At 31.6% G+C, this 13,002-nt stretch overlaps 1 protein-coding gene across 3 annotated transcripts in view; it reads left to right on the forward strand.

Moving 5' to 3' along the window:
- The first annotated feature begins 949 nt into the window (after nucleotides 1-949).
- LOC106465756 (Golgi resident protein GCP60-like) overlaps nucleotides 950-13,002 on the forward strand; it is a 36,108-nt gene continuing 24,055 nt past the window's right edge. The window contains exons 1-3 of one of the 3 annotated variants that reach the window (XM_022393682.1): nucleotides 950-1,275; nucleotides 9,628-9,700; nucleotides 11,595-11,799. In XM_022393682.1, the coding sequence (XP_022249390.1) occupies nucleotides 11,640-11,799 (160 nt within the window). In that variant the 5' untranslated portion in view covers nucleotides 950-1,275; nucleotides 9,628-9,700; nucleotides 11,595-11,639. Of the gene's footprint in view, nucleotides 1,276-1,305; nucleotides 1,589-9,627; nucleotides 9,701-11,594; nucleotides 11,800-13,002 lie in introns of those variants that run through there. The other 2 variants (XM_022393683.1, XM_022393684.1) reach the window with 2 other exon arrangements.

The following is a 13,002-nucleotide window of genomic DNA, read 5'->3' on the forward strand; positions in this document are numbered from 1 at the left end:
TATATCTAAACGTTTTTTTTTTTTTAATTTTGAAAAGTTGATATCAATGTAAATTCACTGAAACAACTATTTAATATCACAATTTTTCTTAACTTTACATCTGGAACACCGAAAACGGAAAGCGCGTTAGTTGGAAAACAAAGTGTAATATCAAACAAGTTGTTTTGTACACCTTGGTCTAAACCATTAGCAGTTTATAATTTACCTATCTATCTACCGAATGGTAAATAGCACTGATAAACCTGTGAAAGAAAAAATTACAAACTTAGTTGGCGTGTTGTTAAGCACAAAGGTACACAATGAGCTATCTGTACTCTGCCCACAACAGATATCTCAAGCCAGCTTTTGGAATTCTATGCATGCAAACTTTCCGTTGAGCCATTAGAGAGCTATAAACCTAATTCTGTATCGGGTATTACTACTTATGGTACTGTGCGATACATTAAACGCTTATTTACAAGTCTGGTTCATGAAAATTATATTTTACATTATGTGAACTAAATTTTGTATTGTGTGGTTTGTAAGATAATTTATCCGACGATTGGTTTATTCTGTGAAAATATTTACATTGTAAACAACAATATATATATATAATGTTTGTTTTTAATTAAGCACAAAGCTACATAATGGGGTATCTGTGCTCTGCCCACCACGGGTATCGAAACCCGGATTCTAGCGTTGTAAATCCGCAGACATGCCGCTGTGCCACTGGGGGGCATATATATATATATAACGTTAATGTATAGTTTAAATCAGGGTATTTTACTGTATAACTAAACGTATTCTTTAAAAATTCTGAAAAGTTGATATAAATGTAAATTCACTGAGGGAACTATTTAATATTACAAGAGCCTATAGTGTTAGTACTATTAATTATTTTTCAGAATTATAGGATAAAACGACAGCACATTTAAAACAAAATTTGTTCAGTAAAACTAATGTACAGTGATTGTGTGTGTTATTTAACTTGTAAGATACAAATTTTGTAGGGAAACAAAAATAACATTCAAACCAGTTTTAAACTAACACAAAGTTTAAACTATTTAATTTTTGAAACATAAATTGAGATCGCGAACGCTTATGTTCTAGTAGTAGGAACGAGGTGTACCGAACATTGGATGGTGTGTAATACTAATAGTATTAAGAGTAACACTAATAATACTTTTATTTGTAAATTGTACTATATTAATATTACTATTAGTATTACTGATAGTAATACTAGTAGGCCTACGCCCATGTATGTATGCGCTGACTCTTCAACCACAAAATAAATGCGTAAGTTATATAAGTTGTCTTATGTGACACATATTTTTCATTTGTATTATAATTTATATGAAGTAGTTTTGCGGAAATAAATAACTATAAATTTAATGCCATTGGTAGAGCTACAGTGTCAATGTAGTAATATTAGTATTAGTAGTTTTGTGGAGTTAACAACAGTGGCAAGGCTTTAGTTTAACATTTTAATATATGAAGTGTTGCCTTGTTTCTTGGATGTTTTCACTCTGCTCATCTCGGGCATGTTGAGTAGATCACAGTTTGACTTTGAGATGCAGTGACGTTGCTAGTTGATTGTTCAGCCTAGATTGTAGGTTACAAATTAGGAGTGCTTCCTTTTTTCTTAGTCTCCATTCATCTTTCGCTGAGTCTATTATTCTGAAGTGTTCACTGTTTGGTTTTTCTTTACAATTACAGTCTTTGCTTAGGTGGTTGTAAATTCCACTCATCATGCCTGAAATGGGCAAAAAGAGAAAAAATTTATGTAGCCTTGTTGCTGACACTATCATTTAGCAACTTTAAAAATTGAATGTTTAATCTGTATATGTTATATAAAAATGAAATGTGTGTTTGTTTGCACCATAACTCTTCCTACTTCATCTCAAAATCTTTATTTGTTGGTAGATGGAGAGCAAACTGAAAAATGTTTATGAAGAAGCTTTGTTATAATTTTAAAATTTTGAGATAAAGTTTATGTTCAAGTTATTGCTTTGAAATATATGATTGCTGATAAACTTGCATTGTTTAATTAAGTTTAAACATTCCCCATCAGTTGATAGCTTTTTCAGCTTGTAAATAAATAACTAAAAAAATTGGCCTTGAGGCCTAATGATAAATGTTAGCAGCGAACGCATTACATTACATATATGAACATTGTAAATGCCTGTTAATGACATAAATAAATAAGATAGAATTAAAAAAAGATAACATTGTCAGTATATAAAAAAAGTATCATAAACATTTGGGGATTTACAAAGCCATCCAACTTGCAAGGTACATTATTAATTTTAGTCTTTGGAGATAGTAATGCTAAATGATAAATCACTTTCATATTATTAAACTTGAAAGTAAAAAATATGTATATTAAAAAGTTAAACTATTAAACCAGTAGTTTTTTTTTCCTTTGCAACTTTGATAATACATGTACAAGCTTAATTGGCACATTAACTTATCTTGCAGACTCTTATTCTTATAATATATTGGTAAGCATTAATTAGCTTCATATAAGTTGACAAACTTTTTTCTCAGGAAGCTGCTTTTCTTGTTGGCATTTACTTTGGATCTGTTAATTCTGAAGTTTAACTTTTTTTACATTTTGCAAATTGCAGTCTAGAGAAAATGCTTATAATAGTATGCTTGCATCAGTTGACAAGCATGATAGCTTCAGCACTACCAATCCAGTATTATGAAATACATTACATATAACATAGAGTTCATAGAAAGCCTGCTGTTTCCACAGAATATTTGAAAATAATATCAATCTTTTGAGCAGTTTAAGCATTTTAGTCATTACCGGTGCCTTTTATTTTTAAGGGCAGTTAGGGCTACAGCCCAGAAAAATTGAAATGCTATTTATAAATTATATGCCTGTGTAGTATATGATGCTACATGTGACAAAACAAAGTTCATTTTGTAATAACAGGTAATATAAATCATCTCAGTAAATGAATTAAACATGTCACTCTTAACTTCTCTTAGTTTGTAGTAAGAATAAATGTAAGCATTAGCATTTCCACAATTTGCTTGTTGTTAGTCACTGTCACAGGGACATTTTAGCATTGTCAGAACTTGTCTGGCTTTTTTTTACAACTTAAAGTATTAATTGAAGTGCAAAAATAAGTTACTAAGTGCTGTGTGTATTGTCGTACAGTAATGTGCAGAGACGTTAAAAAGGCAAGGTCTCATTGACGAAAATTGCATTTTTCGAGCTATATAAAGCAAGAATTTTTTGGAGGGGGGGGAGCTTGTTAGAGGAGACTGTGGGTTGCCACTGGTACACATAGGGTAAATCCATAAGAAGCACACATATTCTCTTTTATTCCAATTCAGTTGGTCTTATAAGCACTTTTATGAACTAAAACTAAACAGTGAGAAAATAAAAGATTTATAAAACACTTTTTACTTTTATTAAGTTATGTGATTGAGGCAGAATAATAGTAAAAAAAAAAGTCCTGCACATTTTGAAAACTTAATGAAATACTGCAAAATGTATATCACTAGCAGTATGTAATACTAACTAAAACTTGGCATTTTTTCGTATTCATTTCGAAACAAGATTTCAAACTAGTTAAAGGCTTAAACATCTTACTCTTATTCTGTCGAGCCCTCTTCTTTGCGATGGTTAAAAAATCAAAAATAAAACTTAATAGGATCTTCTACTGTTAGATGTTATAAGAGATGAATTGCTAGGCTTTTATGGTTTTCAGCTTTGTAATCTGAAACATCTAAGATTGTTCTATTTGTTATGAAAATGTGATGCTTTCATACGTATAGAAAGATCCCTAATGGGTTAAAATGTGGATAAATTTCCAATTTGTGGTCAGTGTGGGAAAGTTGTTTTTTAAGCCAATGCTGTGTTGTGACGTGCAAGTGTAGATAAACAGTGCATTTAACATTTTAACTTTTAACAATTATTTAATGGTAATGTTAGGTGAATGTTCATCTTTACATGTATTATCTGGTTAATTTTTCTGTATTGTTTAAGTTAAGATTTATAATAAGCAGTATACCGTAGTATCCAATATGAACATTTTAATTTTACTTCACTATCCTGTAGGAAACTTAATTGTACACATACAAGAAAGATGTTTGAAATCTATGTGACCAAAATTTGGTGTGTAATATGCCCTACAGACTGTTAATGCATTAATTAGTTGCAATACATTATTATTATACTTTCGTTTGAAATACCTATGTATTTGTTAGATTATAAGTGATAATTTGTACTGACTCATACTGTATTTTTGAAAGTTTTGTTGCAAATATTTTTAAAGAAAATTTAGTCAACATTTTGTTACATTGTACATATAAAATATCTAACATATATGAGGTTTTCTAGAAAGAAGTTAATAACATCAAAGAATTCTTACATAAAAATTATTTTCCCTTTTATGTCATAGATAGAATACTTTGTAGTTATTTGAATAATCAAAGTTATAGTAAAACGTTATTTGAAGTTCCTAAATATCTATTTTATTACCATCTCACCATACATGGGTAAACTTTACTTATTAAAAACCAATTATTGTTATTGATAGAATATATCTGTAGTTACAACTAAGATGTGCATTTAAACTGAATTATTGCCTACAGTTTTATTTATATTTAAGAACTGTATTCCTACTTTAAAATCATTGTATGTAGTTTATAAATGTACTTGTTCCTGATGTCAGCAAAGCTATATTTGGTCTGCTAAAAGAAAAATGTTAAAGCAAGTTAATGAGCATACTAACCTAAAATCCCTTATCAATTCAATTGTACTAGAACATGTGGTAGGTGACTGTGACATTGCTGTCAATTTTGATGTGTTTCAAATCTTAGCAAGGGCCAGCGATGAAAACGAGCCTCCAAATAAAAGAGATCTTGCTCATTCCCAAGCTGAGGCCTAAGATTGATTTTGAAGGATCAGAAAGTACATTACTTTTAGTCATGTAAACCAAAGTTAAAAGTTGGTAGTTTGTGTTAAAAAAAACTGGCATCTTAAAATATTTTACCTTTCAGTGCAGCTAAAAATATACTATTTACCATTCAAGTATTTCATAAATTGTTTATTTTTGTTAGAAAACAGTGGTTTCTGTTTTTAGCTTCCAACTTCATGCTTTGTTTTCTTTGTGAATGTAATTTTGGAGTTCTTATTATTTTTAAAGGAATAATTTTACTGTATGATAAATATACGAGAAGGAAAAGCATTATCTACAGGGGCTGTTTACATCCTCAATAAGTCAGCAGTATCTTTTACTCAGTTTTGAAATATAAGCATATAGAAATTTTTATCTCTGATAATAAGAAAGTGTACACTGTTTTCTTTTATTCATGGCTTTTTTTTTAACCAGTTGATATAAATCATAATAGCTTTGCTTTTACATTAAACAGCATGTGGACTTAATCCAAAAGCATTATTGCTACATCTTATCATTTTATAATAAAGATATATTAATAATTGAATATAAAAGATTTTTGATAATACTGTAATATATATATATATATATATATATGTGTGTGTGTGTGTGTTCGTGTTTTTCCGGTCAGTAGTTCTAGAGTAATGTTTTGTGAATTTACTTGTTTTTGAAAATAAAGTTTTTTTAGGTCTTGGTAAAAGTTTGTTATATGATAACATCATTAAATGTTTATTGCTTAATGAAATATATATAAGGTATTTATATCAAGAGGCATTGTTGGCCTTTAGTCTGTTTTACAAGGTATACTTGTAGATCATTCACATATTCATAAAAAATTGTCTTAATAAGTTTTACAGTATTTAAGAAAACATGAATACAACCTTATAATCAAAATATTTATGGATTCATAACAAGCACATGAATATTTTTAGTAATGAAACTGCAGTATTGCTATACACACACACATATATAGGTGTTGCATTTAATTTTTGAGTGTTCCACTTATGAAATCCATAATTATAAACATTATTATTGTATGTTAACATTGGTTTATTATTACATAGAGATGTGTGTGCTACCTTGTTTTTTTTTTTTTTTAGTAATTGGTGTATATGTTAGCATTTGTGCCCTGCTATCCCCACACTAAAAGAGGTCACACACAGGCTTCTCCTGGGTCATAAACAAGTCCTGCAGCAACCTAGAAGTCCTCAGTCACAACTCTGAATGTAGGCAGCAGGTATTAGATGGTCGTTTGAAGCTTGGACATATTGAAGGAAGATGCATCTGACCATTCTCTTTGACATCATCTAATCCATCTTGTGACAGAAACATTCGAAACTGATTGACAGGAAAATGAGAAGCAGAAGCGACAGCAGAGGAAAGAGAAAGAAACCAACCCTTCTTTGCAACAACATCTTCATCCGAGCACTATCTGCCAGAAGTGTTCCAAACTATGTAAATCCCGATTGGGCTGTTCAATCACGAGAACACATTCACTGTAGGAGACGTTGTCTTCACTCGCGAAGGGCTGCTGATGATATTAGTGATTAAATTATGATACACATTAAATTGACAATGATAATGATATAAAACTAGTAAAATATTAGTTCATTTATGCTTGTAAAAATCTTCAACATAAAATTTTGGGACACAATAAAATGTGTAAATTGTATTTGAATAGTTATTGTTTTGGTTTTCAATATTATTTGCACTAGAATTTTTCAACCACCATTTTCTGAACTTTAAATTTGATTTACAATAATTTTATTGATATTTGCTTTATAATTACTAAATATAGTCATTTGAAGGAGCAGTTTATTCTACTTTTTATTTTGTTATATAAAAAGACTTATTCCGACAAAGTACATTACTTCCACTCACATATACATAGCTCTTCTTATTCAGTGCTACCCTCTACTTGTAAAACATTTTTTATATCAGCACATTTACACAGGGTTCAGATGGTGGTCCTTGACTAGGAAATTATTGGCTTTGTTGGGAAATTGATCATCCAAGGAGCTGACTTTTATTGGGCCTTGACTCGAGTTTCAAGGCTCAAACATTTTGAAATATGGTCCATCGACTTTGGAAAGATAAGGCATTATAGGGTTATGGTTTTTGTACGTATTATTGTTAGGTTAGGGTTTTTAAATTAGAGCTTAGTGATATATTTTGTCCTGCTCAGTTTAATTAGGCTTAAGAAGTGTCTGCTATTTTTGGTTTACCTGTAGTTCATCTTATGGGTAAATCAATCATTAGGTTTAGTATCTTGTTTTCTTCAACACATAACATCTAATACATATATTTATTTCACTACAAACTTACTTAAGTTTACATTATATCGACTTTTCTTTTTTTCATAATTCTTCATAATTTATACTTTTTTATAACTAATTTAGTTTGTGTGAACCCATGGGTACTGGGGTTTGCCCAACCTTCTCATGATATTGCTCGCCTTCCTCCTTCAACTGCTGAACCCATTTAAGATGACCTAGATTTTGTCATTTTTCCTCCACCTGATTATGGCTTGCCTTCCCAGGCCTGTATTGTGGAATCATCTTGGCCTACCTCACCATTATTTAGACATGTTTCATGTTTATTTTTCCCCTTGTCCAGACATTATGTTTATGATGAGCATTTTTGTCTCTTTTTTTTGGGGGGGGGAGAGGATACTTGCATGCCTCACCCTCCACAGACTTTGGTTCAATTTGCCTTAGCTTACCATCAGGCAGATTTTCTTCTTAGAATCTTTGTTGCCTGTATGGGGGTAGTCTCTGTTAATCCTATCAATTTTATCTCCCACCTAGTTTTCTAGCTTTGTCTTACCCTATTGACTCTCCTACAGGAAATGTGTACCTTACACTTCCTTTCTTGGCCGTTACACCTATATCTAGGGGATTTTTGTGGGATACCTCCATGTTGGGGTGTTTGCCATCTTCAATTCCTTCCCTCTATACGTGGCTTCTTTGCTTTTGGGATCTTCTGGGGGTGGGACACTGTTTTGTACTGTTTGTTTACCATCCACTTCTAATAGGGACTTAAAATTGGCTATTTTTTGGGGGGGCTAATCCTCTGAAATTAACATCACATGGGTAACTGTGATGCTATATTCTATTTTTTTTTTGTGTCATTTGTTTCATTCTGATTCATTGCCATCTTTATTCATGTTCCATGTCTGGCACCTTTCCATCCTTTACCTGTCCCTTGATGTTGATTGGCATTGTGGTTCAATTGGTCAATCATTTCTTAGTTCTTCCTCATTGTTCATATGTAATCTTTGATCACAATCAGATGGGCAATTTCTGCAGGATTGAGAATGGTCAGGGTACACACTCTTATTTTTCATTTCTTGTAACACTGTCTTGTTTTTTTTTCACCACATGATTCAGTACCAGTTTCATGCCTTGCCCTTCGGACTTGTTTTGGTTCTGTAGGTCTTTTGTCAGGTGGTCTGTGTTTTATCCGACTTCTGCATTTTGGGGGATTTTACTAACACCACTACTTGGACCTCAGGCTTTGGTTAGCTCCTTCCGTATGGGGGTTTTCATAACATAATCATCTGCTTCTTACACAAGCAGCTCAGGTGGTTGGATTTTCCTGTTGTATAAGTTTTCCTGTTATCTACCTAACAATCTCAGCTATTTGAGAAGTGTCTTTTTAAACACCCACCTCTGTTGGGACCATCCATTCTCCACCTCAAATGCATTCGATTGAGCTTTCTGTTGTACACACCATTGCGGTTCACTGTCTTACTGCTAGCAAGGCTCTAATGCATTGGTGGGATGTGGTTTCTCTAGAAGCATTTCTCCCTTTGGATCTGGGAAACTTGCAATTTTTTCAGACACAGCATGACCCATGGTCTCTCGCGATGGTTCCTTTGGATTCTATTCTTAACTTCCTTCCCTCTTTCACTATATATGCATTGGTGATTGAACATATCTCCCACATTGTCGGGTTTACTGATTCCTTCCCCTTGTTCTGATTTGTTTCTATTTCCTGACACTTATCTCTGAAGTTTGGGGCGCGAGTTGATCAGCAGAAGGCTTCAGGATGAAATATCTTACCATGTTAATACCCTGACACTTTTGGCAGTCCAACTTGCTTTAGTTCACTTTCTTCCTGTTGTCCGGATTTGACCAACCATTCGATGGTGTTGGCTTATACACTAACCACCCTTCCTCCCCACTGTTAACCAGTGCTTATGTTTCTGCCTAAATTCGAAGTGGTAGTTAGGTAGAATAGCACAGAGGGAGTCACGTGGGTGTGTGGCACTGCTATTGGTGGATGTTTGTTGTATCATAATTTGCATGAGAGAATCAGTTAAACCATATAAATCAAGGAGTGCATGGGAGTGAAAGGCTTGTGGCATGCAAATAATGTTTGCAAATAGAGGGCAGCACTGAACGAGAATAGCTATGTGTATGAGAGGAAGTAAGTATCTTTTGGAAATACATTTTCAGTGTAGGAAAATTATAACATCTCATATATCAAAAATTATATTTTGGGATTTGTGGTTTACAATAGTCTAATACATAAACTGTATCATTCTAATATTTGAAACAAAATGGGGTAGTCAAGAAGAGAAACTGATATTATTCTGTTTGTTTGAAAGATAAATTTTCATTTAGACACACAACCACATGTTTTTGATCTGAGAATTTTGTACAAACAAGTTTCTGTGATGATTTACCATTAAAATTGTGTTATATCATTGTTACTATTGTTACTTTAGGGAAAGTTTGAGAAGGAGAAAGTTCAGTAAGTTGGCTCAGCAAACCACAAAGTTTTATAGTCAATCGAAGAAGGTAAGTGTTTTATAGAGCACATGTATGAAAAAAAATCTAGGTGTTAAGCCTACCATCAAGAACAACTATTTACCTGAAGCATGAATAAGTTAAAAAGTTGTTCTGTAGAAATTCTAACATTTTTATAAAAATAACTTCCTAATAACCAGCTGGTTTTCTTAGCTATAGCATTACCAAAGTCTTTACACTAAAGCAAAAATGAATAGATGCAAAATTTAGCCTTACACTATGTACTATATTGTATATAATACAGCTTATTAGATTAAGCCATCAATATTTGTTTCAAGCCATTGAAATTAATTTTATGACTACAGTGTACTTAGCAGTATTTGCATGAAATTTTTACTTAACCAAATTTATCACATAAAGCTAATGGATTTGGTAAAATTTAAAACAACACATTTTTAACCACCAAAGAAAGTGTGGATTTTTGGTAGTGATGTGTTAAACTCAACTATAATTTGTTTCACTTTTGTGTATCACAGTAAATCTATACTGAATACAATTGTGTTATGGATACTTGTATGTATCTTAACCTATAAAGTACATACATTTCTGACTCAAATTAATTGCTCCAAAAATTGTATTATCCCAAAAACAATGAAGAGAAGTCCTGGTGTGACATCATTCAAAAATATTATTGTTAAGGGGAAGTAGTGTATTTTAGCTTGTAGTTGTGAGGTAAAAAGCCTTATAAAAATACAGAAAGGTAACCAAAAACCATAGAGATAATATGATTTAAGTATCAACTTTCAAAAATTATCCAAATTAAGTGTTTTAAAAATTTAAAAACCATTTTAACATTTGTTACATATGATTCAGTCGTGAACAATTTTCAGTTGTAGAAATTAGATTTAAATTATTTTATGTTTTATAACAAAACCTAAACATTACCCTCATCCACAGTTTAGCTGCTGTTGAGCCTTGGCCTTAGTTTGTTAATCAGTAATGCCTCATTTACATGCAAACTTGTCTCATCATGACTTTTAATAATTATTTTAAACATGCTCTGATGTATGACTATGTGATGTTTGCCAAATGCATGATCTTGTATACTAGTTTGTTATTCATCATTAATTTGCATGTTCCTAATGTGTGTTTCCATCTGTCTAGTGGTTGAGTCTGTATACCTAGAATTACATCTAGGACACTTAAACATATATTACTTTAGGTGTTTTTAAGTATAAAATTCTGTCTTTATACCTGAAAAATATTGTAGTACATTCTTGGTTTAAAAAGTACCCTTAAATATATTTGTTGGTTAGTTGTATGAAAGAATTTGTACAATTGATTTCATACATTTGATAGATGTTCAATTTTAAACAATCATATTATAAATACTGTTTGCTTTTGAAATGTTGAATTTGATTTAAGGTTTTTCACTGTATACCAACAATTGTAATATACCGTAGATTACACACTGTTATTTAAATTGAAATAGGTTTGTGCTTGATATGTGAAAATGTCAACTTGTATGAAAATAATATATTCATAGGGAAAGCAAATTTTTATTATTTTTATTTTTTAAACTAATACCTCTATGATCAAATTGGTGAAACTTCTGCACATAAAGAAAAAAAACAATTAGAAAGGCTAAATCTATATCAACCAGAACTTTGTCATTCTGAAAGGAGAAACTTGAAGCACAGGAAGTCAAATTTATTTTACTGTGTGAGTGAACTTGTGTACAGGCACTTGTGCCTGAACAACTATGTAATGTGTACATTGTAGTATTCAAAGGAAATGCATAGTATATTGCATTTTGGACAACACAATTTTGGAATTTAGGGTTCATCTAAGTAACAGAATATCTACTGACTTGAAATACAGTTGAATTTATTACAATATAGTCTTATCCTTCGTGGTACACTTTTAATTTTCACTTCCTATATAGGAAGAATATCCCCACTTTTCACAAGTCTGTCTTGGTAGTCCAGAAATGCAGGAACCAATAAAGGAACAGAAAGTCAAGCATCAGCAGAATCAGACTGTAAATCAGTATCCTTATAACTTTACATTGGCTGAAACCCATAGTCACAGTAGTGAAGATCACGAGGAGGATAGTTCTGGTGAAGATACAAGTGAGGAAAACTCTCTTGGTAAGTATCAGTGTTTTAAAGTAGAAATATACCAAAGCAGATGAGGTAGCAACAGAAACGGAATTGGTGCTTTCATGCATAATTTTGACTGAGTTGCTATGCCACTACATATATAGCTAGCTGGGTTTCATCGAGTACTTTTGGTGCTTGCTCATTCAACCCTCCTACCATTGGTAATTTTCAATCTTTGCTAATTATTATATATATGAACATTTCATGTACAGTTAAAAGAATGAAAACAGACAGAGAGATCTTTTTAGTGTTAAAGAAGAAAATAGTGACCTTGATAACTAGTGATGGACAAGTGGGATTTTAAAACTATATAAATAAGTCCAGATGGATCTGATAAACAAATTTAAATCATGTAAAAAAAAAGAACTTTCAGAACTGTGGTAAATAATGAAACTTTGTCATATTAACGAATAAAAGGTCTGATTTCACAAACTTACTGTACTGTGTTATTCAAGCAGAATTAGCTGTTTTCACAGTGTATCTTGTTAGAAATGTGACTTGCATAACCTACATAATGCATATTTCTCTACTAGCTAACAATTTAAAACTGGATATAAGCATTACAGCTCTTGTTCTTTAAGATATTCAAACAGTTTGATAATAGTATGTGGACAATATATTTCAAATTACTGTAGGTTTGTTTTAGCAAAAGCTGTTAAAATAAGGAAAAATATTTATCTTGAAAGTGTCTTGAAGAAATTGATCTATTTCAAAGAAGGATTGACACATGCATATATGGGATAATTCACTTTAAAGATGACATGAATGTATAAGATGTTTAGTGCTGTTTTAAGTATAATACTATGTATTTGTGTTTAGACAGCCAGAACTTTCATGGCAGCTTTCTTTGTAAAACTTAAAAGTGATTGATGTTGTGATGAAATTTAAAACAAACATAAGTTGTAGATTCATTGTAAGATACTATGTTAATGGAAGTTACTGAATTGATCAAATTCCACTTTACTGTGACAACAACTGAATTTGGACTTGCATCAAGCAAAAACGTACTTAAACTTCATTATACTGAACAAGAACTGAAACAATTATTTGTAAGAACAAGTTGATATCACTGAATTCCGTGATAACCCTAACATTAACTGAACTTTAATAACACTGAAAACCAGACATTAAATCTGCCTTCCACTAATAAACTTTCCTATTTCTTAGATGTGGTTAGTGACATCTCTAACC

This window comes from Limulus polyphemus, unplaced genomic scaffold, assembly GCF_000517525.1.
Source record: "Limulus polyphemus unplaced genomic scaffold, Limulus_polyphemus-2.1.2 Scaffold2040, whole genome shotgun sequence".
NCBI lineage: Eukaryota > Metazoa > Arthropoda > Merostomata > Xiphosura > Limulidae > Limulus > Limulus polyphemus.